The sequence below is a fragment of the Sinocyclocheilus anshuiensis genome, unplaced genomic scaffold, assembly GCF_001515605.1.
Source record: "Sinocyclocheilus anshuiensis isolate Anshui unplaced genomic scaffold, SAMN03320099.WGS_v1.1 scaffold55, whole genome shotgun sequence".
Taxonomy (NCBI): Eukaryota; Metazoa; Chordata; class Actinopteri; order Cypriniformes; family Cyprinidae; genus Sinocyclocheilus; species Sinocyclocheilus anshuiensis.
In genome coordinates this window covers 469,696-495,764 of record NW_015549647.1, presented here as the reverse complement: position 1 = coordinate 495,764, position 26,069 = coordinate 469,696, and the positions used below count along the sequence as shown (strand labels likewise).

The following is a 26,069-nucleotide window of genomic DNA, read 5'->3' as shown; positions in this document are numbered from 1 at the left end:
TTCTTCTCCTCATTCTGCTCATCTCTGGCCTGCAGGTCTCGGTCAAACTGGGCCTTCATGGCCTGCATATTGACCTCCAGACGCAGCTTGGCATCCTCTGTGGCCTGTAGTTCGTCCTCCAGCTCCTCCAGCTGAGTGCGCATCTCCTCCACCTGCTGCTCCAGAGTGCGCTTGGATTTCTCCAGCTCATGCACCTACAGATTATAGCACATAAAAAAATACAGTGAGACAGTGTCAGAACCAGTCACAATGTGCTCGAGCACTAAATGATAAATCTAGGATCCAGGACTTCTCTAGTCATTCATAATGACTCCACATTTCTAAAATTATTTTATAGAGTTTCTGAGGAAGATTTCCATTTTCGTACATTCCAGATGACTTTTAACATTACATTTTCATGACATTTCTAGATCTGGAAATCGCAATTTAAATTATTCCAGTTTTCTGGCCAAATTAGCATCTTATTTGATTTTTTGCTTCTATGTTTGCCATGGCACTCTAAGTAGATCCAAAATCTTGCTCCAAATGCTGCATATTAAACGCATATGTTCTGACTGGCTGATTTTGTCGCTTTGCTAAGTATTCTGCTGTCAGTGATGACAGGCAAATTATTTGACACCTGAAACTTGTTGCATCACACTTAGTTATCACATGCAGTAGGGTGTCAGCACATTATAAGGTCTCAAAACAAAAACAGCCAACAAAATCTGCTGTTTACAAAACACCAAAGGTTCTTTAAACATCATGATGATGAATTCAAACATTACCACATACGTAACATAACAGTACAAATGTCCAGTAACATAGTGACTTACATTCTTGCCTACGTCATCCTTGGAACTCATCAGATCCTCCATCTCAGCTCTGAGCTGCTTGTTGAGTCTCTCAAACTCCTCTTTAGCCTCCAGAGCTTCATCCAGGGCTCGGGCCATAGACAGAGCTTTGGTGTCTTTCTCTCTCGCCTCGGCCTCAGCACGGTCCCTCTCCTCAGCGTAACGTGCAGAGATGGTCTTCTCCTCCGCCAGCATCTGACATACACATCAACAAATGCTTTGGTAAGATTTTTTTCATAATTATTAACAAATGTTTTTCATTAGAATTGAATGATAATAAAAAAAATAAAATTACAATTTAGCATTATACATAAAAAAAATTCACTTAAAAATTAAAATGTTGAAAATCAGTTGGTAACCCTCATATTGTTGTTCATCTTTCAAATACAAATTAAGATATTTTAAATGAAACCTGTAAGATTTCTGTCCATCCATTGAAAGTACATTCCACTAAAACTTCAAAAAGTTCATTAAGACATCATAAAAGTTGGTTCTCACACATCAAGCAAGCATGCTTGAGCTTCAGTTTCCCACATTTGATGAACTCTATATATGTGCATTGATCAGTTTATTGTGAAACTAAAAACCTAAATTAAATCTGTTCATCATATAAAGCAATTGTGTCTTTTTCAGAAGTCTTGGATTAAATTAAGCTTTAAAACTTCAAATTAAATGTCAAGTTTTGGTGAATGGACTTTCAATAGAAGGACAGAGCATCATATCTTCATTTATTTTTCAAAGAGGTGTGATAAGTCCTATGGTTTTGGAATGACATGAGGGTGAGTAAATGATGACAGAAATGTCATTTTTGGGTGAAATGTTGTTTAACCAAAACCATTCATACCTGGTCAAACTTCTTCTGTTTCTTCTCCAGGTTTGAGACGATCTGTCTCTGGTGGTCCAGGTCTACCATAAGGTCATCAAGCTCCTGCTGCAGCCTGTTCTTGGTTTTCTCCAGCTTGTCGTAAGCGATGGCTTTTTCCTCCAGTTTCTGACTGGTCCCCTCCATGTCTTTCTGCAGTTTCCTCTTGACCTCCTCCAGGCCTTCAAGAGATCCCACATCATCCTCCAGCTTTTTCTTGGTCTCCACCAGCTATCCAAGAAAGGAGGATTACAGAGGAGTGCTTTTACTTTCAAATGTTTGAGTAGTAAATAGTACATCTGATTCCCTTTCTGAACAGAAGTCTGAAAATTACACTTTTACATAACCCACTTTTGGTCAAATATGACAGGCTTTTGTGAGGTTCTAGCCAACATGTCACTGGTAGAGTAAAACAACATTATTGAATGTGTCAACTGATGTGCAAGATGTTGATATAATCTGACTTGCTGTCTGCCCTAATAAAAGAATATGGAGTGATTGTGCATACTTGGGATTGTAGTGTTGCCAGTTGTCTCTCCAGGTTCCTTCGCGCCTCCTCTTCCTCCTCCTGCTGCTCCTGAAGGCTGTTCTTCTCTTCCTCCAGTTGTCGGACACGGCTGCTCAGGTTCAGCTTCTGACGCGTCTCCTCTTGAAGCAGCTCCTATATCCACAATATTAACCAATCATGACTCAATCACATCACACACACCTTTTCATTAAAAAGTCTACCAATTGTTTTTATTAATTATCTATTGTTTTATTATTCTATGTCATTGCTTCATCCACTCTTGCAGGGCTTCCTGTTTGCAGAGACGCATTACCTGAGTGTCCTGAAGCTGGCTCTCTAGGCTGGAGGCATCTTTGGCCAGCTTCATTCCCTTCTTCTCAGCATCTTCCAATAGAGCAGAAACATTGTCCAGTTCCGCCTGCAACAAATGATAAATAAATAAATAAATTTACAGTGGAGAGATATTTCACAAATACCCTCGATTCTGATCTATTTAAGGTTGCTTTCACACTTGGCTTGACAGCCTGGTCCGAACCGAATAATTACAATTAATTTTAATAATTGCAGATTTAATGATTGCAGGTCTCATATGAAACTCCGAGTCAGAATTTAACAGAACAGTTTAATTCCGTGTAGTAAATAAATGTTTGTTTTAAAATTGTGCATTTAAAAAAAAAGCTTCAGGTCTGCTGTGATTATTTGTAGGGCTGCACAATGTTGTGATTATATACCAATATGACCATAAAATCATATATGAAACTGGTTATTATATAATAATGTAATAGTACACACGCTAATATTTAATCACTGCAATTTGCAATTTATTTAATAATAATTACAATTAATTATAAAAATTGCCAATTTAATGAATGCAATTTGATAAATTCACATCAAGCCATAATCGTGATTAGGGTTTTATTTTGATTAACTGTGCATCCCTTATTACAGCCACACTTTCAGTCTGCCTAAACTCTGCAGGACACCGGCCCTCCAGGACCGAGTTTGGGCACCCCTGTCTTAAGGTATTAACCCTTTATTGCACTGTTGCCTCAATGGCAATAAAATGGTTAATTTTTTTGTTTTTAAAGAAAAGAAAAATAAACAGTAGTAAACAATCAAAAGAGAATCATTTATAGATTAAGTTGATGAAAACAGGTACCAGTGAATAAACTTTAAAGCTTAATAAATCGATAATCTACATACCCAAATAGCTTGTAATCCTCAAAAATGATCAATTTCACCCACCTGTTTGACCAGTGCCCTCTTCTTCTCCTCATTCTGCTCATCTCTGGCCTGCAGGTCTCGGTCAAACTGGGCCTTCATGGCCTGCATATTGACCTCCAGACGCAGCTTGGCATCCTCTGTGGCCTGTAGTTCGTCCTCCAGCTCCTCCAGCTGAGTGCGCATCTCCTCCACCTGCTGCTCCAGAGTGCGCTTGGATTTCTCCAGCTCATGCACCTACAGATTATAGCACATAAAAAAATACAGTGAGACAGTGTCAGAACCAGTCACAATGTGCTCGAGCACTAAATGATAAATCTAGGATCCAGGACTTCTCTAGTCATTCATAATGACTCCACATTTCTAAAATTATTTTATAGAGTTTCTGAGGAAGATTTCCATTTTCGTACATTCCAGATGACTTTTAACATTACATTTTCATGACATTTCTAGATCTGGAAATCGCAATTTAAATTATTCCAGTTTTCTGGCCAAATTAGCATCTTATTTGATTTTTTGCTTCTATGTTTGCCATGGCACTCTAAGTAGATCCAAAATCTTGCTCCAAATGCTGCATATTAAACGCATATGTTCTGACTGGCTGATTTTGTCGCTTTGCTAAGTATTCTGCTGTCAGTGATGACAGGCAAATTATTTGACACCTGAAACTTGTTGCATCACACTTAGTTATCACATGCAGTAGGGTGTCAGCACATTATAAGGTCTCAAAACAAAAACAGCCAACAAAATCTGCTGTTTACAAAACACCAAAGGTTCTTTAAACATCATGATGATGAATTCAAACATTACCACATACGTAACATAACAGTACAAATGTCCAGTAACATAGTGACTTACATTCTTGCCTACGTCATCCTTGGAACTCATCAGATCCTCCATCTCAGCTCTGAGCTGCTTGTTGAGTCTCTCAAACTCCTCTTTAGCCTCCAGAGCTTCATCCAGGGCTCGGGCCATAGACAGAGCTTTGGTGTCTTTCTCTCTCGCCTCGGCCTCAGCACGGTCCCTCTCCTCAGCGTAACGTGCAGAGATGGTCTTCTCCTCCGCCAGCATCTGACATACACATCAACAAAATTATGAATTTAAATTATTCTTAAATGATGACGTTTTTCAGTAGTATTTAAAGATAATTAAAAAAAATGAAATAACCTTAATAAAAAAATGCCATCAGTTATTCACCCTCTAATTGTTGCAAACCTATTACACTTTTATCATCATCTAAACACAAATTAAGACATTTTAAATTAAACCTGAGAGATTTCTGTCTATCCACTCAGTACATTGCAATAAAAAAAAGTTCATAAAGACATCATAAAAGTTGTTTCTCGAACATCAAGCTCATACCTGAGCTTCAGTTTCCCATATTTGATGAACTATATATGTGCGTCTGATCACAGTTTATTAGTGAATAAAAACCTAAATTAAATCTGTTCATCATATAGAGCAATTGCATCTTTTCAGAAGACTAATTAAGCATTACAACTCTGAATTAAGTGTCAAGTTTTGGTGAAATAGATTTTAAAGAGAAAGACAGAAATCTCTCAGGTTTCATTACAATTATCTTCATTTATGTTTTGAAGAGGAGCAAACGTCCTATGGTTTTGGAATGACATGAGGGTGAGTAAATGATGACAGAAATGTCATTTTTGGGTGAAATGTTGTTTAACCAAAACCATTCATACCTGGTCAAACTTCTTCTGTTTCTTCTCCAGGTTTGAGACGATCTGTCTCTGGTGGTCCAGGTCTACCATAAGGTCATCAAGCTCCTGCTGCAGTCTGTTCTTGGTTTTCTCCAGCTTGTCGTAAGCGATGGCTTTTTCCTCCAGCTTCTGACTGGTCCCCTCCATGTCCTTCTGCAGCTTCCTCTTGACCTCCTCCAGGCCTTCAAGGGCTCCCACATCATCCTCCAGCTTCTTCTTAGTCTCCACCAGCTATCCAAAAAAGAAGGATTAAAGAGTAGTGCTTTTATTTTTAATTAATATTTTTATAGTAAATAGTACATCTGATTTCCTTTCTGAACAGAAGTCTAAAAAAATAAAATTGTTACATAACCCACTTTTTGTCCTCAAACATGACAGACTTCTTTCTGTGAGGTAAGTAAAACACATTATTACGTGCTAGACGTTAATATAAACTGACATGCTGTGTTCCCTCATTAAAAAATATAGTAATTGGGCGGACCTGGGCTTGTAGTGTTGCCAGTTGTTTCTCCAGGTTCCTCCGTGCCTCCTCTTCCTCCTCCTGCTGCTCCAGAAGGCTGTTCTTCTCCTCATCCAGTTGACGGACACGGCTGCTCAGGTTCAGCTTCTGACGAGTCTCCTCTTGAAGCAGCTCCTACAGCCACAATTTTAAACAAGCATGACTCAATAACATCCCACACCTTTTCTGTGAAAAGTCTATCTATTGTTTTAATTAAATCTCTGCAGTCTTTCATTGCTGATGAAATTACTTTAGGAGCATACTATGGATCAACCTTGTTGGTAGATACAAAATACTTCTATGTCACTGCTTCATCCATTCTTCCAGTGCTTCTTGTTTGCGGAGTCACATTACCTGAGTGTCCTGAAGCTGACTCTCTAGGCTGGAGGCATCTTTGGCCAGCTTAATTCCCTTCTTCTCAGCATCTTCCAACAGAGAAGAAACATTGTCCAGTTCTGCCTACAAAAAATTTAATTTGCAGTTATTTAGGATATAGGATATTTCACAAGAACCCTGGATGCTGATCTATTTAAGGTTGCTTTCACACTTGGTTCGATAGTCTGGTCCGAACCCAAGTTCGATTGATCCTCCTCCCCCTGCCGGTTTGTGTTCACACGGTGATTATTGGTTCTGAACCACAGTACGTTTGCATAATCAGCGCTGTTTACCCATGATGCTAGGTAACGACTATGCAGAAGATGGCGAAATGAATGTATGCTTGCACGCCTCATTTTTGTACTTTTTGGATTTTGAAAGTTTAATTTTGTTTCCGAAACGGCAACACCGAATGAAACCTATTTGACACAAATGTACTGCAAGGGTGTAAGAGAATACGGGAATCAATTTCTGCGAGCAAAAATGAGATATAAATTCTCTCTGCTTGCAGAGTGTCAGTCACACTTGTCAGGAAAGTGAGTGAGTAAACACAAATACAGTCTGACCAATTCATATGTCATCAATAATGGCTCACTTCCGAAATTTAGTATAATTGCATTCACATTAGAAGCGAACTGTACCAGAGTCCACATCAACCGTACACAAGATCACCCTTTTTAGGCGAATGGTTCGTAAAAACAGCAGAGTTCAGAAAACAGCATTCACATTATCCGAATGAACTGAACTCCACCAAAAGGTCTCATATGACATACTGAGTCAGAATTTAACAGAACTGCTTAATTCCATGTAGTAAAAAGATGTTTGTTTTAAAAACAAATGATTAGAAACTTAAAAAAAAAAAAAAAAAACGTAAATGTAGCTGAAACATTTTCTAAAGGCATTTTCTAATAACTCAACGGCCCGGAGTCAATTATTCCGCTTATACTACGGTTGCCACACTTTAAGACATTGATCAGATGATATATTTCAAGGCATTCGTCCGGGTTTTGTACTTAAAACACTATTGTGAGTAGGATTAATTTCTTCCGCATCTCATCCAACGCCTCCGTTGCTAATTCCAAAACATCATTTTAGACCTAGTAACGGAGGCTTGAGCCATTGATGCAGATATTAATGAAGTTATTAGACAGACAGAGAGCGAGAGCGAGAGAGAGAGAGAGAGAGAGAGAGAGAGTGTATATTACCTCTGAGTCTGTGTGTCTCTCAAAATTGTTCGGCAGCAGCGTCTCTACTAACAGTGAAACTTTAAGTTCATTTCCTTCACGAACAGTGCCGTTGTTACCTCGCTTGTGAGAAATATCATGTAGCTTTTAAAATAAAATCGCCATAGTAGCGATAACAACGTTAGCGCGTGTATGTTTCTGTACTGTAAGTTATGTATGTGCGCCTGTGAGGGAGAAAGAGCGGCCAGTGTTGTTGTGGGTTTTGGTTATTGTGCTGTTGTAAGACCTTTTAAAATAACAGAAATCATTTGGCGAAGTGATATGGACATGAAATGCAGTCCAAAGCTGCCTGGAACTACGTTCGCTGTGCGTTTCCCTGAAAATAATTGCACACCTTAGAACGTTCGTCAGCCAATAAGATTCAAGCATTCAACGGCCCCACAGTATAAAATAATACATGAAACTGGTTATTATATAATAATAATTTAATAGTACATTCGCTAATATTTAATTATTGCGATTTGCAATTTATTTAATAATAATTGCAAATAATTTTAATACTTGCAATTTGATAATCGCACTAAGCCATAATCGTGATTTGGGTTTTATTTTGATTAATCGTGCAGCCCTAATTACACCCACACTTTCAGTCTGCAAAAAACAAATGAAACAACACTCATCTGTAGTGTGTGAGGGAGGTATTTCGTGGAACTGGGTGTAACAGAAATGATTGTGATATGAAGTGTAACAGCACTCACTTGTAGTTTGTAGGAGCGGTCTGAAAGTTCTCCTTTAACCTTCTCTCCCTCGCTGAAGCGGGCCATGAACTCCTGCAGCTGAGCCTCAAGTTTCTTTCTCTTGTGCTCAGATTCAGACTTGGCTTGCTGCAAACTCTTCACCTCATTGGCCATCTCCTTATTATCACTCTCCAGAGTCTGTTTGTTTTTCTCCAGATTTGACTTAACCTAATGTTGACAGACAGACAGTATGAGAGAGACAGATTTTGCCTGAACTATATCAACAGGAGACCATACCATATTTAATCACTGAATGAGGAAATTAATTCCAAACACATCATTCTGACAGCAGACGACTGGCGGCGTTCCAGTCAAGACATTAGAACTGAATACCCTCGCTCTTTATTTCTGTGGCTTACTCTTTTGGCCTGTTCCAGCTGCTCAGAGATATCCTCCAGAGCTGTGCCGTGCCTCTGTCTCATCTCCTGGACCTGAGACTCATGGTTTTTCATCTCGTCATCGATGGCCTTCTTCAGTTCTGCCACCTCCTGCTCTCGTTTGGTCCTTTATGAGCAAAAGACACATTATTAGGCAACACACATTTGAGGAGAAAGGTTCAGAGAAAACAGAAAGGGTCAGATTCTAATTAACTGATTTCCATGATATGGAAAAAAAAATACTACAGAAGTCAATGGCTACAGTCAACTGTTTGTTTACCAACATTCTTCAAAAGATTTGAAACAAATTAATGAGTAAATGACAAGAATGTTCATTTTTTGGTGAACTATCCCTTTAAAAACTAGTAAAATTTTGTGGTCATGATTTAGTTCCTGATGCAGACTCTTGTACCTCAGCTCCTGCTGGGCGGCAGTGGTGTCCAGTGTGTCTTCCAGCTCAGTCTTCAGAGCCTCCAGTTCCTCACTCAGATCTCTCTTGAGTTTCTCAGCTTTGTTTCTGGCTGCTTTCTCAGACTCCAGATCCTCCTGGAGCTCAGCTAGCTGGGCCTGCAGCTCCCGCACTTGCTTCAGTGCATTGTTCTTCTGAGCGACCTCCTCATCACCTCTGTGGAACAATAAATATAAGCAAAGATTATTAGCAAAACGATGCATGCTAAATTAAAGGAGTTATATTCTACACTTTTATTTACAAACTCTTTCTGATCCTGATGAATTAAATAGTCCTGTTTAAAATCTAGGATCTACTGAATCTACTGTACTTTTCAGACTTCTATATGTAAATAACCTCTGTTATGACTGGTCAATTTCTTTCCCACAAGTGAAGTAAGTAAAAATATACCTGCTAAGCAGCTTATTACTGAATGGATATAAATATGTGGATTTGTTGCTCCAAAAACAGTTCTCATTATCAATGTTGAAAACCATTTTTGATGCTTAATAATTAAGATTTTTTAAAACTGAATACTTTTATTCAGCAAGGACACGTTAAATTGATCACGTGTAACAGGAAACAGTTTTATAAAAGATATATATTTGAAATTATCACTTCTTTTAGATTGTAATTATATTTCAAAACATTTTAAAACATTTTCACTGTATGTTTGCCTTGGTGAACATAACAGATTTTAAATAAAATAAAATAAAATTAAATTAAATACAATTAAAATTAAAATTAAATTAAGATTCCAAAACTCACTGACTTCTTTAACCGGGTTTGCTATAAAATGTTATATAATATGACAAATAAGAAACTCTATGGCAGGTGTCGATTTAAAGGTATGGCTATCATACAGACTTCATTCTATTTATATATATATATGAACGCGAGTAAGCATGTCAATGTGTTTTTGTTGTGATGTCGCAACATCAATGTGATACCAATTTACTAAAGTATTTCAGGACTGCACAATGTTAACAAACACAAAGGTCAAGAATAAAAACTTTCCACGACTAATATACCAATTTATATGATGGCAGCATAACACGGCCTACCATAAGTTATTGTTTAGACATGGTCAGATAGACGACAGTCAAACTATTTCGGCTCCAAGTGGATTTTTACTGGCGAGAGTAGCCGACTTCTCCTTTTTCTTATTCTGTGTTCCTCAATGAACAGATCTTCACCTGGCCAGTACAGCCTGTAGCTCCTCTTCTTTCTTGGCCAGTTGGATCTTGAGTTCCTCAATCTGGGCCTGCAGCTCAGCTGTCTGGTCCTGTAGGTCTGTGGTCTCAGCATCCAGCTTTCTTTTGGCTTTCTCAAGCTCCTGCCTAGTTTTCTCCTCTTTCTTCAGACGCTCTGAGGATCAAACACACAAACATAAACATTAAAGAATTACTGCTTTACATTCACTTAAATAAAATGATCCATATTCAACACAGTCCTCACCTTCTAGGTCTACCATCATCATTTCTTGCTTGTTTTTGACTTTGCCAAGGTTCTTGGCTTTCTCTTCTTCCTCAGCCAACTGGGAGGTCATCTCACTCACACGGTCATCCAGTAGTTTTTTCTCCTGAGGGATAGGGACGAAAGGAAGAGCTCAGTTTGCCTCTGCAAAGTTCTTCTCAAAGCATCCTTATTGCTGTATTTTGATTAGGCGGTTTGACATCTGCACTGACCTTTAGGAATTTGGAGTTCTGGTCCTCCAACAGCAGAATGTCTTCCTCCATCTTTTTTATCTTGGCTTCAGCAGTCACCTTCTCCAACTGAAGCTTCTGTCGGGCAGCCTCTTCTTCATCTAGTTGTTCCTCTAGGTCCTGAAGACAAACACACACACTTGTGGTTTCTGTACAGCAACAGTGTAGGACTTTGTGAGCCTTTTTAGCCAAGTACTTGCTGAATTCATTATTCCAACCTAGAAGTTTTAGATACAGATTTACACTATTTTAAGTTTACAGCAGATCAAGGATTATATTTCCCCAGTGAAGTCCTCACCTGTATGTGTGACTGCATTTTCTTCTTCTCATTCTGCAAAGATTGGTTCCTCTCCTCTTCCTCCTCCACACGGGACTCCAGGTCATGAAGAATCTCCTCCAGCTCTTGTTTTTTAGCCACCAGGCGAGCCCTCATCTCTTCAGCTTCAGCAAACAATTCTGTCTCGGCCTGCAGTTGCTCCGCCAAGATGTTCTTCTCCTCCAAGAGCTGAAACAAACATCAAACCAGATCTTTTCTCTGTTTCTACAACATTTGTCAATTTGGTTGACAGAATCACTATGATTTCGTAACACTGCAGAAGATCATGGAGATTCCACTACATTGAATAAAGCCACAAGAGACCACATTACAGTGATTTTAGAAAGCAACATGATTCAAGTGTGGCCATATACATATATCAGAGATGTAACAATGTCTTTAAATGTGGTTCATTCTGTCGGATATCAGGTCAGAAACTAACATAACACTTAAATAACACAGTGATTTTCAGGAGACAGAGGGAGGAGGTGAGTGTGTGCTAACCTGCTGGTGTTTCCGCTCCATTTCCACCAGTTCGTTCTCTACTTTCACCTGCTTCTCCTTCACTTTAATGAGCTCCTCATCCTTGGCCTGCATTTCTTCCTCCTGGCGGGTCACCTGGAGGAGGGGTTTCACCTGCAGACACACATGTATTGCACATCTCAAATGAATACTATCTGCAACAATACTGCAAATGAGTTGATTAACACTAGAACCGTCACGGTGTAAATTTTATCAAATGTTTTTCAAATGTACATAAAAGATTTAAAATAAAACATTCAATTTATTAAAATTATGTAATTTACAATCCAGTGTTGTTAAAAATTATTTAGATAAAACCAGATCAAAAAACGGGGCATTTATACCTATAAGCGCCAGCGGGTCAAATTTAGCCACCTATATAATGCATGTATTTTCACACTGTCATTTTCTTGCCGCTTGTGTTTTAACATTGTACATTTCTAGGCAACGCCTTTCACTCACTGATTTAGCAGTTATCAGTTTCATAAATAAAGTCAAAATGACAAAAAAAAGGCGATTTATGGAAGGTAGGTATTAGAAACACTAAATGCCACGAGTGATGGAGAGTCTGATAGTAAGTTATGTGTCCTGGGTCGGCTCAGCATCTGACGGCTCATCTGACAGTGATCCAGATATCAGATTTTCATATTTTAGCCTCACGTTACTCTAATTGCTTTTTTTTTTTTAGCTTAGGCTACTGACCGTTATGGATTAGTGTAGCCTGCATTAAAAAAAAAAAATCTTGAACCTAAAACAACAGGATAAAAATATAGTTGATGACTAGATATAATCATTTCATGACTCTAGACACTTCTTTGTGAAGACAGTGGCATAATACAGTGAAATAATATGTTCTTTAGCCATATAAATACAGTTGTCATGTGCGTGGGTAAAATTTACCTGCTGGCGCTTTTAGGTATACAGCGACCTCTGGCGGTTCTAGGGTTAAGATTCAATTTCTCTTGCATACACACAAATTTCTTTTAGATAAGTATACTAAAGCTGGTCAAATCATTTAAACAGTTATGTAAACTGACTATTTTAAAAACCGAGACCAACCTTGGTGAAGAGTCTCCACCACTGCCAGTGGCGTAGTTTCAGGTAGGCGGCGCAGTTTCTCTGGAGGACTTTCAAAGCGCTTAGCTGCTGCTGTTTTTTAGCAAAGGCTCTGAGAAACACAACCAGAGAACAGAAGCAGTTCACCGACAAGGTCTCATAAGAATACATTTAATTTCTACACTATAAACAGTAAGAGCTGCATATTACTCTTTTAGACCAGATTTAGATCAACCTTTTGCATTTGGACTCACTTGCGAGCCAGGTATCCTCGACAGACCGACTGAAAGTAGATTATGATATCTGTTATTTTCAGGTCTCTCTCTTCCTCCAGGTGTGCCAAAACTCCAGTGCGGAAGAAGATCTTACTCTGCCCAATCCGGTAGAGGTTTGGGTCAAGCTCCAAGGCTCGGATCTACAGATCACATTGTTAGTTGATACTTAGCATTTAGCAGATGCAAAATTTCAGATGCTGGTTTTTCAATAATGGATATCAGTAAAAAATCTATGAAACTATAGAATAAACATGAAATAGTTACATCATTAAAGTGCACCTTTAATTTGATAATGTTTCTTTAATTCAATTATGAAAAAATATATAAACAAATTGTATTATTATAAAGCTCTTTTGAGAAATGCATTATTGAGCTATTAGGTGTGATTCGGAAGCCTATTATTTTTAAAGTAACATTTGGATATACTAATTTTAATTATGAAAAGAAAATAATTTAAAGGTAGTGCAAATCAAATTTATTTGAAAAATGATAAGAAAATAAACGGTTTAAAACAATTACACTACCATTCAAATGTTTGGGTCATTAAAATTTTTGAAGTCTCTTATGCTCAGCAAGGCTGCTTTTATTTGATAGAAAAAATACAGTAAAAACAGTAATATTGTGAAACATTATTACAATTTAACACAATTCTTTTCTATTGTAATATATTTTAAAAGGTAATTTATTCCGGATGTTTTTTCAGCATTACATGATTCTTCAGGTATTATTCTAATAGGCTGATCTGTGTGTAAGAATTTTTTTATTATTATTATCAATGTTGAAAACAGTTGAAGCAGAAACGGTGATACATTTTTTTCAGGACTTTATTTACAGGATTCTTTGATGAATAGAGTTCAAAAGAACTGCATTTATTTGAAATAGTAAAGATTGTTACAAAAAATTCTTACATTTTTGATCAAATTAATGTGTTCTTGCTGAATTTGTTTTTATGGAATATTTCATAATACACCGGTATTTTAACTATTTTGATTGAATCCTTTTTTTGGCCCTCTGCATGAAACTTGATGAATAAAGTACTGGTAAACCTCATTTGTTAGTCATCTTAAGAAATCTTACCATTCTCTCACAAGCCTGCTTGCCGTCCATAAAACCTTTGGGGATTGCATTAGGCGTGAGGATCTCGTATCTGAGAGGAAAACAGATATAACAGTTTTATCACTGATAAAATATAATATGCATCTGAATGAGATTTCTGAAACGCACCTCTGTCTGAACTCCTGGAAGACAATACGGTTAGGGAATCCCTGCCTGCAGATCCGGATCCCTTCTAGAACTCCATTACACCTCAGCTGATCCAGAACCAGATGGGGCTCCAGTTTACCAGCCTAACAGAGAAGAACGACAATGACAATGAGGTGCGTAGTCTATATATTAGGCTTGCCACGATAGACGGTGCTGACGGTGATACCGGTGTTAAGCCGCAACACCGGTTACGTCACTTGCCCACCGACCCCCACCGTCGTTTTGATTTTTTATAGTATTAAAAATCATTTAGTTCAGTAAATGAACAGACACTACAATTAAAAACTGAATGCGGCTGCTCAATGCAGTTGAACGACAGTTGCATCACAGATCAGATTTAATTTCTCCAGTGAGGAGAGTGAGTCGAGCTGACTGATAAGAGTGGGGTGAGACAGACAAGACGATGCAAAAGTGCCTGTTTGGCAATATTTTGGATTTTGAAAAGCCTGTTGACTTTTGCCGTTTATCTAAGGTGATTTTGGAAGTTTTTTTAAACATTCGTTTCTTATTTAATTGGTTCCACATTGTTTGCTGATTTTTACTTTATTTCAGCTTTGTGCCATTTATTTATTTTATTTGACATCAAGGTGTATGCCATGCCTCCAAGCTTTCTTACTCGTTTTGCTAATAAACGTTCTACGTTTCTTATTTATTTGGTTATATATTATAAATGTTTACTTGTTTCCAGGTTTGTACATCTAAACTTTATGTAAGTTATTTGTTATTTTATATTAGGCATAGCCTGCCCTATAGCATGGTGTATTTTTATTTGTTTTGTTAATAAAAGTTCTATGTTTTATATATACACTAAAGTGAGTTTGACGTTGTATTTTGTTGTTGCATTCAAGCAATTGACGCCTAACTGCCGCTAATTCTAAAGTGAAAGTAAAATGCGCACGGCGCTTTTAAGCTATTTAAAAGCGAAGGAAAGTGAGGAAAAGAGGGAAAATTCAAACGAACTAAAAACGAACAATTGCTTTACTCCGAATTGCCACTATTTGAAAGTGAAAGTAAAATGCACACGCCACTTTTACAAGCTATTTAAAAGTGAAGGAATGCGAGGAAAAGAGGGAACGCACCCGCGGTGATACCGGTATTACCGGTGTTGTCACACGTCGATTAACCGGTGGGAAACTTTCCTCACCGTCACAACCCTACTATATATATATAGTTTTTATTTTAGCTAAAGTACATATTTACTTACAAATTAAGGGGCAAATGTCACTTACTCTTTTCTCATGATTGGGGATGATACAGCGCACGAAGTTGGGGTTGGTGTTTCTGAGTGTGGCCATAAGTTTCGTGAGAGACTCTTTATAGAGCTGACCCACAGTGCGGAACATGCCCTTCTTGGTCTTATATGTAGCCCCAAATGCAGTCTCATTCATCCCTGCCACCTGGTCCAAACCAACAATACGGTCCACTACCATGAAGAGTGAGAAAAAAGAAAGATACCAACCGGTTAGTTTGATCATCAAAGTATTTACAGGTACAGTTTAAAAAAAAGAGTGACACAGCACAGCCAAATCATGTGAAGATGGAAGAGGGATATATCTACAACTGAAGCTCTAATTCAACAACACCAAGCAGAAGGTCAAAATACGCTGTGTATTTTTGCATTCTTACAAAGACCATTTAAAAAAAACCTGTCCTTCAATGGGCCTTTAATCGTCATATCCTACAAAAAATAGAAAATAACTTTCAGGAAGTAGTACAGTGTATTTTGACTCAATGCCACAAGTTCAGACAGCCAATTCAAGAGCCAATGGCCCCTACTATGCCAGCAGGTCCAGTGCTAGGCAAATGGAGACATGAAAAAGATGAAAAGTGCCAAGGATAAGATTACAACTATAAACAAGCACAAGCTGCAAATGAAAGAAAATGGAAGGGTGAACCTCAAAACCTGTCAAGATCATGTCCAGGGCATATTTCACCAGATGTTAATTCAGCAACTGGATTGGATTCAGTCAGTTCTTTCAATGAATAATGGTCCTGAAAAGGTTTCATTTTAAGATATTTCCACCAAGTACATTTTTCCACCCCAATTCTCATTACTGAAATGCAGAGCAACAGAATTCTTGTTAGTGTAATACAAAAAAACGTGCATTGTAAAGTACTGATACATTGTATAAATATTTGTTGTAGTATGCTTTTGCAGCTATTTTTACACTACAACAAAAATGAGATTCTAACCAGAATCAACAACAAAAATAAATTCAAAATAAAACATATGAATGCATTAGGGTAATTAAAACGTAGGGATTTTTTTTTTTTTTGAGTGAAATATGACCCAGACATGTATATTATGTTCTCTCTCTCTCTAAGCAATGTTACTAAAATGTCTCCTTTCAGCAACTGATTAAATCAATGTGAATAAATCTGCTAAGCAATAAATAAGATACCAATCAAAAACATGACTTTCACAAATTTGGGTCCAATAACAGTGCCATAACACAAAACAAGTCAAACTTCAATCACTCAACACACAAGTAATCAGAAACTACATGAAGAGTTCAGATGCAAAAACCTCTAAGAGCCGTTTGAAATTTTCATCTAAAATAAGCATTTTTATCAGGATCCTATATTTATTTTCATTTATTTCACTTTAATGGCATAGAAAAGGACCTATACATTGCCATTAAAGTAAAATTACTGAACCTAAACATAGGAGCCTGATAAAAATGCTAATTTTAGAAGAACATTTCAGACGGCACTTAGAGGCTTTTGCATTGAACTCTTCAGATATTCATTTTGATTAATTGGGGGCTGGTAAAGTCTAACTACTGGTGCTAGATTTACAATTCTAGGTCTCGCAGCATTCCTGTAAATGTCATTCTTAAGAACCGCTTCCAAGCAATGTTCTGTTCATAATGGGGCTCCTGACGTGACGTCCGTTACCTCCATGGAGAATTTACTGAGCTGTCAGTGTTGACTGGCACAGGCCTGAGCGAGTCATTTGGATTCCAGTGAAACAAGACGTGTATTGTTCCATGTTCCCTGTCAGAGAAACACCACAGAATTCCTCCACCCCTCACCCAAACTCCATCTCCCTCACACGGCCTATCAAATCACCATCTGACACTTAAAACAAACAAGATGTCTGAGCGCAAGAACCAAGGGCATAAGCCCCCGTACCACACAAACCGCTCTGTCTGCTGAAAAACTAAGCTGTGTTTGAGGGAATCTCATGATAACCAGGTCAGGTTATATTTCACTGCGAAATAAAAAAAGGAAATAAAAATGTAGCATCAAGTCCATTATAGGACAATTAAGCAAATTTTCACCCAAAATTGTCATTATCATAATGCGTCCAGACTTTACTGTAATAAAAATATTATTATAAAATTTGCTTGCAGATAACTATTTAAAACATATAAAAATTATTAATTACTTTAAGACAGCCTTGTTGGCAAGTAGCGCTTCCGCCGACCTGAGTTCAAGTGCCGATTATCATATAATTTGATTTTATGGTGAAATATGACACAGACATGTTCTTGACAATGGTTCTTCAACACTGGCTGGACTGAAAATGCTATAGGTGTAGATTTAATAATGATTTGACACTTACAGTTTTAAAACTATGAAATAACAGCCAGAATATTTAGGGGTGTGAAGTTAACAAAATTGCTGAAAGGCACTCAAAGAACAAGCAGGGCCCTAATCCTTGTAGCCAGCGCACCTAGAGAGCTACCCAGAGTTACTTTCAAATGTCTGTTATGCAGTGTCAGTACTCTGTATTAAGTCACTAGGCACATGCATTCATTTTTCATGCAATCTTCATTCATGGTCAGTTTGGGCATCCTAATGAATCAGCCAAGTCAAGCTCCCTTTCAAGTGGATCCAGCTAACTCTAAAGTTAGCCAGCTAGAGGGACTAGGGCCCAGGTCTACAAGCCATGGGAGTGTTTGAAAGTACACAATGCGCTGGTAAGCAGAGACCTACAGCATCGTATACCTTCACCTGGCGATTCATGGAGACTAGAGACATCATAAAAAGACGCTCTTTGGATATTCTGAATCTCTATGGTCGAGAGACAGAGAAAGGGGGCAAAGGGGAGATAAACAAGAAAATAAGCAAAATAAAAAAGCAGTAGTAGAACACAGCTAGCACATAAAAGACATAAATGGTAGTAAACACACTGGTTAGTGCTGTGCAACACAGGTGAGAATAAGCAAAAGTCTTCATTCGATTTGCACTAGTTTCTGTTTTTGGATATGTGTACTTTTATTTTAATGTTTTAAGATCCTGCTGATCGATCTTAGCACATACATTTTATTTTGTATCTACTTCTAAAGAAATTATTTTGCCACAATATTATAATTTTACATAAAATGTGTATTATGTTATTTAATTTATACAGTTTTGCTGGAAATGCAGTGAAAAGTGCTGTCAGACATAAATAATAAAATATGACACGTCTCACTCTGTATTTTTGCATTACTTCATATTTCCTCACTGCTTTAATCTGTAAATAATGTAAAGCAGCCCTGCTTATAATAACTACAGTACAAATATATCTATTGTGATATCAACAGTATAAAATATTTGCGTCGAGCCACCGAAATGCATGACAAGCTCTTTTTACAAGACAGACAAGACGTGAAACTGAAGATTAAAAACAACAGTCTCTTTCTTCACAGAACAGGAGGGTAGAATCATAAAAACGAGCCGTTTAACGTTTCATGTGTCAGGGAATCTGGAAGGCACTCTAGAAGAAAACAGCTTACCATCCTTCCACAGTTCAGCCACAAACTTATCCGTGGACTGGTGCAGGAGTGTGGCCACGTTGTCATTTAGAGGGTCCATGTTTTTCATCAACCACTCATCTGCCTTATAGTCAACCTGTAAAATGAGAGAAATAAATAAACGGCACATTAACAACCTCAAGATGGGAAGAATGGAATTAAGCCAGGATTGGTTCAATCTGGATAGTTTAATTTAAGAGGTACTGCAGTTCAGCAGTCGTTGGCTGTTTGCATAGTGTTATGTAACTACTGAAAGTGATCAAGTATAAATCAATGCACTATTTTACTTTTCTTAAACAGGAAACAAAGCAAACTCTAATTTTCTGGCTTTTAACCCAAACATAGCTCAAAGGGAGAGAAATATCAAAAGTTCCTCATTTCATGCAGTGTCAAGTTTCTATTGCAAACAGCTCACTGATCTGAAACAGATGTGGCCTGTGGTTAGCACATACCACAGCTGGATGCTGCTACCCTTGAAAGACAGCAACGCAACATTTCACTGCAAGCCAGTATGACCTGACTAAATCCAATTACATAAGGTTACGATGCATTCCATGTTTCTTTTAAACAGTAACAAAAGTAACTTAATTATTACAAACATCACAAGACTGAAGTAAAAGAGGTGAATCCAACAGCTACGTGTAATTTCATAAATATGAATGCAGACGTACCTTGCCAGCATAGTGAATGATGCAGAAATCGGCTTTGTCCTTCAGCTGCCGTGGTTTCTGGAACTTGGCATGAGTGCCTTGCTCTTGCACCAGTTTGTCCACAAAGGTTTTATCAGTGGCTTTTGGAAACCAGCATTCCTCATCCAACAGAGCCAACACACCGGGAGGATTTGCCTGGGAATGGCACCGTAAAAGCGATCAAAACAATTTATAGAAAAGCCAACAGAAAGCACTAGAAGCATTCTCTACTTCCACAGTAACTTCAAATTACTTTAAATTCTGCAAATGCTTGGTGTAGAAAATATTTCCAGCAACCCACAACAATAAATTAAAGGGCAAATACTATTGCAGTTGAGGTGAGAGCTCACCGGTCTCTCAATGAGGTCAATGCAGGGCTGCAGGTCGAGGCCGAAGTCGATGAAGCTCCATTCGATGCCTTCACGCTGGTACTCCTCCTGCTCCAGGATGAACATGGTGTGGTTGAACAGCTGCTGAAGCTTCTCGTTGGTGTAATTGATGCAGAGCTGCTCAAATGAGTTCAGCTGCCAAGAGATGGAGAGAGCAATAAAATATGATCAAACTGGCTTTGTCTATAACATATTTAGTCCCAGAACATGCATAATTGATTCTTTAACCAATATCAGTATCTTCAATATCAATATCACTTAACTAAATACTGCAGCTATGAATGGGTATCCAATTACACTATTTACTGTAAACCTTGTAATTTCATCCTGACTATACCATAATTATATAACTCAATTTAGCAGATGCATATTTTCCAAAGCAATGTCCAGCACCAAGATAGCAAGGACATCCTCCAGCACAACCTGAAGGAAGAAACCTTCTTAAAGGCGCAATGATTGGGGCCCCATGATTTTTTAAACCCCCCAAAATTCTGTTCTGTTTTTTCCCATTTTAATTTTTCTCCATTCTGTTTTAATGGTATAATTACATTTCAGTAATCACAAAAGCATGTCTAATTATCTGAAATCATGAAACTTACACAATTTAACATCCAGTTATTAGAAGTATAAAAAGTTAAATTTTTTTTATTCCCTCAATAGAAACGCTGCTGTTTTGTACGATGATTGTTTTGTTTTTTTCAGTGATATGTGATATGCTTAAAATCTATGTTAAACTATACACAAATAAAAACCAAACAACATCCTTTGATAAACAACACCTACAGCATTTTCATTTTCTTGCATTGCCTGCGTTTAAAAAAAAAACCTAGCATCATATGACCTCTGATTCATTGCAGTATAGTGATTAATATCTATGATTTAACATAAGAGACAGCTGAGCACTAAATCCGAGGAAGCCGCACCTGGAATATCTCAAAGCCAGCAATGTCCAGGATGCCAATGAAGGAAGCTCCCTGGCGCTTGGTCCTGTCCAGAGCTTTATTAATGCGGTGAACAAGCCAGCGGAACAACCTTTCGTATGTGGCCTTGGCCAGTGCTTCCACTGCAAAGTCGGCCTGGTCAGAGGAACAGAGAGACAGGATCAGACAAAGGGAAAAAGATGACAAAAACTTCACTTTTGGAAAAAATATGCAATATAATATATGATCACACTATTATTACACAGATACAAAAGTAGGTTTGGGTATCAAGAACCTGTTCAATTTTAGAACCAGTTCCAAATTTCCAAGAAATCGTGAATTCAATAGGACACAAAATTGAAATTTTTATTTTTTTTTTACCTAATTGGAATAGATAAGCAGAATCAGAATAGCTAAAATTAAAATGATACCCAACTCTAAAAATGGCATGCAAAACCTGAAAGGACCCTCTAGAGGAAGTTTTTTTTTAAATTCAATAGCACTTATTATTTTCCAAACAGATTTCCCAAACACTCCTCCATCTGTAGAATCTGAACAGTTATGATGACATTTTAACGACAGGAGACTAGCAGCCTATTGTTGTAAATGGACACAGTGGTGAAAAGGAAATGTGACCAGAACAAAAGGACAGCAATGGTCTACGATCAGGTCTGACAGGATCCAAGAGGTAAAACACTAATGAAAAGCTTCACAGCTGAGAGGGTGGGTGATCTGACAGATATACAGTGGAGAACTGAAAAGCTCATTACCTGTTCTTTAGTTTGGGCTTTTTGTACATAGTCTCTGCCCACTTTGATTCTTGGAGACAGGATGGCACGTGTGAACTCCATGACATTTATTCCAAGCAGGTGGCAAAGCTTTTGAGCAGCTGAGAAACAGAAAGAAAAAAAAACACTCTCACAAAATGGTCCTCTAATGCAAGCGGACCAAAAATGGTGACATTCTTTTTCTATTTATAGGATTTTAGAAGCTTCCCCTATGCGCATAAATGGTGGTGAGAGAAGCTATTATGGGACATTTTTGCTCACGAGTATAAGGTATTTCAAATAAGTCAAATAAGTTATTGCAATTTACTGACTTCTAAACCCTTACATCCCGTTTAGTAGCCAAACAAACCCCAAGAGTTCCCCTTTAGGACCACCAGCGCGACTAACTTTACAGCTTCAAGACGTGAGTGACTTAAACAGATGAAAGTTTCAATATTGTACCATGAATGGTGATGATAAAAACAAATTAATCAAAATGCCAGTGGAGTAAGCTTGCTGGAATGCATCATGGCGGTAAAACGGTCACTTTTGGGGCTCTTACGTAAACACGTTTGATTTAACGCAACTTAGCACAACTATTCTGTTATATTCTTTTAATATGAAACACATCTATTGAAACCTTTAAAACACAGATGTGTACCTGTGTTTTCTGGCATAGAGGCCTGGTCGGTGTTTCTCTCCTTCTTGAACACGATGTTGCCAAACTGCAGGACTGCTGATACCACCTTGAGCATTGCTGCAGTGAAAAAAAAAATAAAAATGGGACAAGACTGTCAACAGTATGTGGGTAGTTGACATGAAATATTTTTTGGAAGGTTGATGTCCTGCAGTGTGGCTTATATTCAATATAAAACCAGCATGTTGTTGATTCTTGTATACTTACTAGGGATGTCAAATGATTACAACATTAACTTAAGATTATTCCTTTTTTTCCCATATTTATCACTTTCTGTTTCATTTGAAGGGTTCAGATATTCAGATATAAGAATGAGGTCTACATGATGAAACTGGACAGGTAGATTTATGAAGTTTTATTCCCTCAAAACAAACATTTCTGAATGGCATTAAATTAAACAGTAAATGGTATGTAATTTAATTCAATAATAAAATAACTAAACTAGAAATAAAATAATAACCATCCTTTGTGGACTTAATCATACATAAAATTCTGCAAGCTCTCCTGGTTTTTGCAACATTTTGATGAATAATTTCAATAATTTCAATTATTTGTTATTGAATAGTTTCAATAACAATTACATTTTACCAAGAGAATGGAAATGACTTTCATTAAACATCCCATCTGGGTTTAATTTATATATACATAATCTGTATAAAAAATACAAAATAAATCATGTATGTGTAAGCAATTTTGCCTTTCACTTCAACTCTCAAGTTCAAATGTCACAGAACAGAATTAAACAGTTAAATTGTGTACTAAATTGTCAGAGTTTAAACAAATTTAACTAAACCAAATGTTAACTGCATGCATTAAAATAATAATAGGGTTGTCAAAGTTATCAACTCATTAATGGAGAGACCACAAGAGACTCTTGTACTGTAAATTCACTGACCATTTCAAATGCCACAGTGAAGGCAAAAAGGTGTGCAATGTGTTTTTATGATGATTTATTAGTATGCAGGTATAAAACAGCAGTAAATATACAATGTAGTAGAGGCGTGTTTGTTTCATGAACGCTTACATAAGATTTCATCATGGGAGAAGCTCATAATATGCATGGCTTCCATGGTCTCTTGGAAATTGTCCTTGTCCTGTCGGCCAGGAATGGGAATGTTACCGTTGGAGAGGAAGCGGTAGTTATTGAAGCCCTCCAGGAGTAGATCAGCTGCCAGAACAACAAGAGTATTAGTAACACAGCTGCAATCTTCTCTAGACACCAGACTGCACCATATTCTCCATAATCAGTCTGATGCCTTCACACATTAGCTGGGTTTCCATCCAAAGTTGCGGATTTAACTTGTGTAAAATTGGAATATCACATAAGACATTTGCGAAAAAACAGTTTCCATCCAACAAATCAGAGAGAACTAAATCGTCACTTCCTGATAAACTGGCACTAAATATCACTAAGATAAGTAGGAGAAGCCACTGAATATAATAATTTTCATATATAATAAATTACTTGCACGTCAGAGTGAGCAGACGAAACACAATAAATGCGGTCATTGCTTTCGGAGGTGGATGCTGCTGTTTGGGAACGCAGTCGTGTAAGACAGTTCTGGGAGGCAATTATACAGAAATACTTTGACTACAGCCTTTGCTCGGGCATTTAAGAATGACCATAACAACATTTCAAATGATGTGCAACAAGATCGGTCAGCTGGTTAGTCAGGTTATGCCGTCCCATAGCGCAAAGTCACATTACTTTTTTGATGTGCATGGAGGAATTTATTCGGCAAATGCGTTTCTATCGCTATTCGCATTAACCCTTTTTTTGCACAAGTCAAAAACCAACTCAAGCAAGTGTAAAAACTTTGTGAATTAAGGGATTTTTCTTTTCTTCTTCAAAATTTGGTGTTTCTGTCACTCGTTTCTGATGCGATACTTCAAAATGCGAATAAAAACTGGGTGATGGAAACATGGCTATTGTGCAGCTCCCAATCTCATTGCTAAAAACTCTGACTAAAAAGCTTATAAGCATGTAAATAGAAATACTCACATCTTAGATGTTCTCCAGCACCAGCCAACAGCTGGTAGAAGACATGGAAGGTGCGTTCATCTTTGGCTTGGCGAATGGCCCTGGACTTTTCAAGAAGATCTTGTAACTGAGTTAAGGGCAAGCAAAGTCCATTTTACAGCTCATTTTTCAGTTTACATCAAATCACAGCTGTACAGCTTTTTGTGGCACTTAAATGTGACATTTAAACATCATAAAACTAATTTACAAACATTATAATTTGTTTGACTTGATTTTTATTTGTAAAATACATTTATTTGTAAAATAAAATAAAAAAATTTTGACACATCAAAACCAGCTTATGATGTGGTCTCTCTGTGGCATACTAATTATACAATAAATAACTGTGTTTCTAACTGCAGCGATAGTAACCGTTTAAAGTAGTTTCACTATTCTAAAAGTCCATAAAAGGTCAATTTGCATACATTTACTTCTGTTGAAAAATAAAGACACACACAGAAATTCACCCATTTCATTTGATCTTACAGCTGTTTGCGGCATTGCTTAAATGTAATGAAATGATTATCAGATCAGGATACAGGTTTCGATGTTGGCCCCCACAATGTAACCGGTTACATCAAAGTTGATGCGGATGAACTTGCCCTGTGGAAAAACACATAATTAAGATGTGTATTTTTTTCTATGATGTGCTTATACTGGTCATGCTTTATAAACCATGCCATTGCAACTATCTTTAGATATAGGCCCAATCAACATTTTTAAGAATCCATTTGAACAGATGGTTGTCTCTCTATCGTTTTAACAGAAGGGCTTATGCATGCATCATATGCATGCAGCACATGTTTAACCAGCTCTACTTAAAAGGAATCTGTACTTAAAGCATGCGTAAAAGGCTAACAAACACGCTTATTTGCAGCAAATGCCATCAAAATAATTACCTAAAGGAAGAAACAAATTCCTCTGTGGCTGTTGATTTATTTGTATGCTTAAAAGTAGGGTTGGGCCGATAGACGATGACCGACATCACGATGTTTAGCCAGCATCGTGATCCCCCCCTCCCCCATACCCCCCACAATCCACCGCATCCCAATTCCATGTTCAGAAAGGAAATTAAGTGTACTACAAAACCCCTAAAGGGAATAAATAGCCTACGAGATGGGAGGATAAAAAAATATTTCAATACTTTCTCTCGCAATTATATCGTTGGGTAATTATACTGTATATAAATTGCGGGCATCAGGGAGCCTTAATATGCAGGGCATTGAAACCGCTTTCGAATGCGTGCTCTCGTTTTATTTTCACTTTCGAGATTCGCGATCACACGGACTCTATACTAATAGGCTGATTATTCTTATAGATTGAAACGTGCATTAACCAGGATAACGAGTATGAAACATGCTCCGAGTTGCTTCAGAAAAAAAAAATAAATAGCAACAACAAAAGCATGTTGCTGGAAATGGGCTTATTATTTAAAGTGCAAACTGATTGTCTGCCAGCAGGAGGCGCTGATTAGTGATGGGAAGTTTGGATCATTTTACCGACTCGGACCACTCGTTCAGCAAAATGAACAAATCTTTTTTCGAGTCATTTCGTTCATTTTAACAAAATATAATTAAAATGTTACGTGTTACTTCCCTAATACGTCTACTACTTACGCAAACGTTGATCACACTACAAACAATACAAAACTGCTATAAGAAACAGAAAAGATTAATTCATTGTTTACCTGAGTCTTCAGTCTATGATTAGCTCACCACCTCTTATCTGACAAGTCTTCGGGTTTGGGCTTATGGGGCTGTCACGTGATGAACGAATGGCTCGGAAAAACCCGAAGACTCGACATGAATTAATCAATTCTCTTTCCGGCTCAGACTGCATAGGTTAAACTTATGGGGCTGTCACGTGATGAACGAACGACTCG

The 26,069-nt window shown here is 37.6% G+C and overlaps 1 protein-coding gene across 4 annotated transcripts in view; it reads right to left on the bottom strand.

The window, feature by feature from the left end:
* Window positions 1-26,069, bottom strand: part of LOC107659961 (myosin-10-like) — a 71,701-nt gene that overhangs the window by 6,000 nt on the left and 39,632 nt on the right. For 2 of the 4 annotated variants that reach the window (XM_016449087.1, XM_016449088.1), the window contains 28 exons: window positions 24,727-24,790; window positions 24,170-24,268; window positions 23,192-23,335; window positions 22,132-22,227; window positions 21,474-21,592; window positions 20,707-20,859; window positions 19,745-19,918; window positions 19,377-19,550; window positions 18,688-18,802; window positions 17,915-17,980; window positions 15,190-15,383; window positions 13,922-14,043; window positions 13,775-13,844; window positions 12,677-12,837; window positions 12,426-12,534; window positions 11,349-11,480; window positions 10,827-11,033; window positions 10,511-10,648; window positions 10,281-10,404; window positions 10,019-10,190; window positions 8,787-8,999; window positions 8,357-8,501; window positions 7,959-8,165; window positions 5,996-6,100; window positions 5,624-5,776; window positions 5,125-5,373; window positions 4,283-4,495; window positions 3,449-3,661 (listed from right to left, as the gene is read on the bottom strand). In XM_016449087.1, coding sequence (XP_016304573.1) covers window positions 3,449-3,661; window positions 4,283-4,495; window positions 5,125-5,373; window positions 5,624-5,776; window positions 5,996-6,100; window positions 7,959-8,165; window positions 8,357-8,501; window positions 8,787-8,999; window positions 10,019-10,190; window positions 10,281-10,404; window positions 10,511-10,648; window positions 10,827-11,033; window positions 11,349-11,480; window positions 12,426-12,534; window positions 12,677-12,837; window positions 13,775-13,844; window positions 13,922-14,043; window positions 15,190-15,383; window positions 17,915-17,980; window positions 18,688-18,802; window positions 19,377-19,550; window positions 19,745-19,918; window positions 20,707-20,859; window positions 21,474-21,592; window positions 22,132-22,227; window positions 23,192-23,335; window positions 24,170-24,268; window positions 24,727-24,790 — 4,131 coding nt within the window. The remainder of the gene's footprint in view (window positions 1-3,448; window positions 3,662-4,282; window positions 4,496-5,124; window positions 5,374-5,623; window positions 5,777-5,995; window positions 6,101-7,958; window positions 8,166-8,356; window positions 8,502-8,786; window positions 9,000-10,018; window positions 10,191-10,280; window positions 10,405-10,510; window positions 10,649-10,826; window positions 11,034-11,348; window positions 11,481-12,425; window positions 12,535-12,676; window positions 12,838-13,774; window positions 13,845-13,921; window positions 14,044-15,189; window positions 15,384-17,914; window positions 17,981-18,687; window positions 18,803-19,376; window positions 19,551-19,744; window positions 19,919-20,706; window positions 20,860-21,473; window positions 21,593-22,131; window positions 22,228-23,191; window positions 23,336-24,169; window positions 24,269-24,726; window positions 24,791-26,069) is intronic. The other 2 variants (XM_016449089.1, XM_016449090.1) reach the window with 1 other exon arrangement.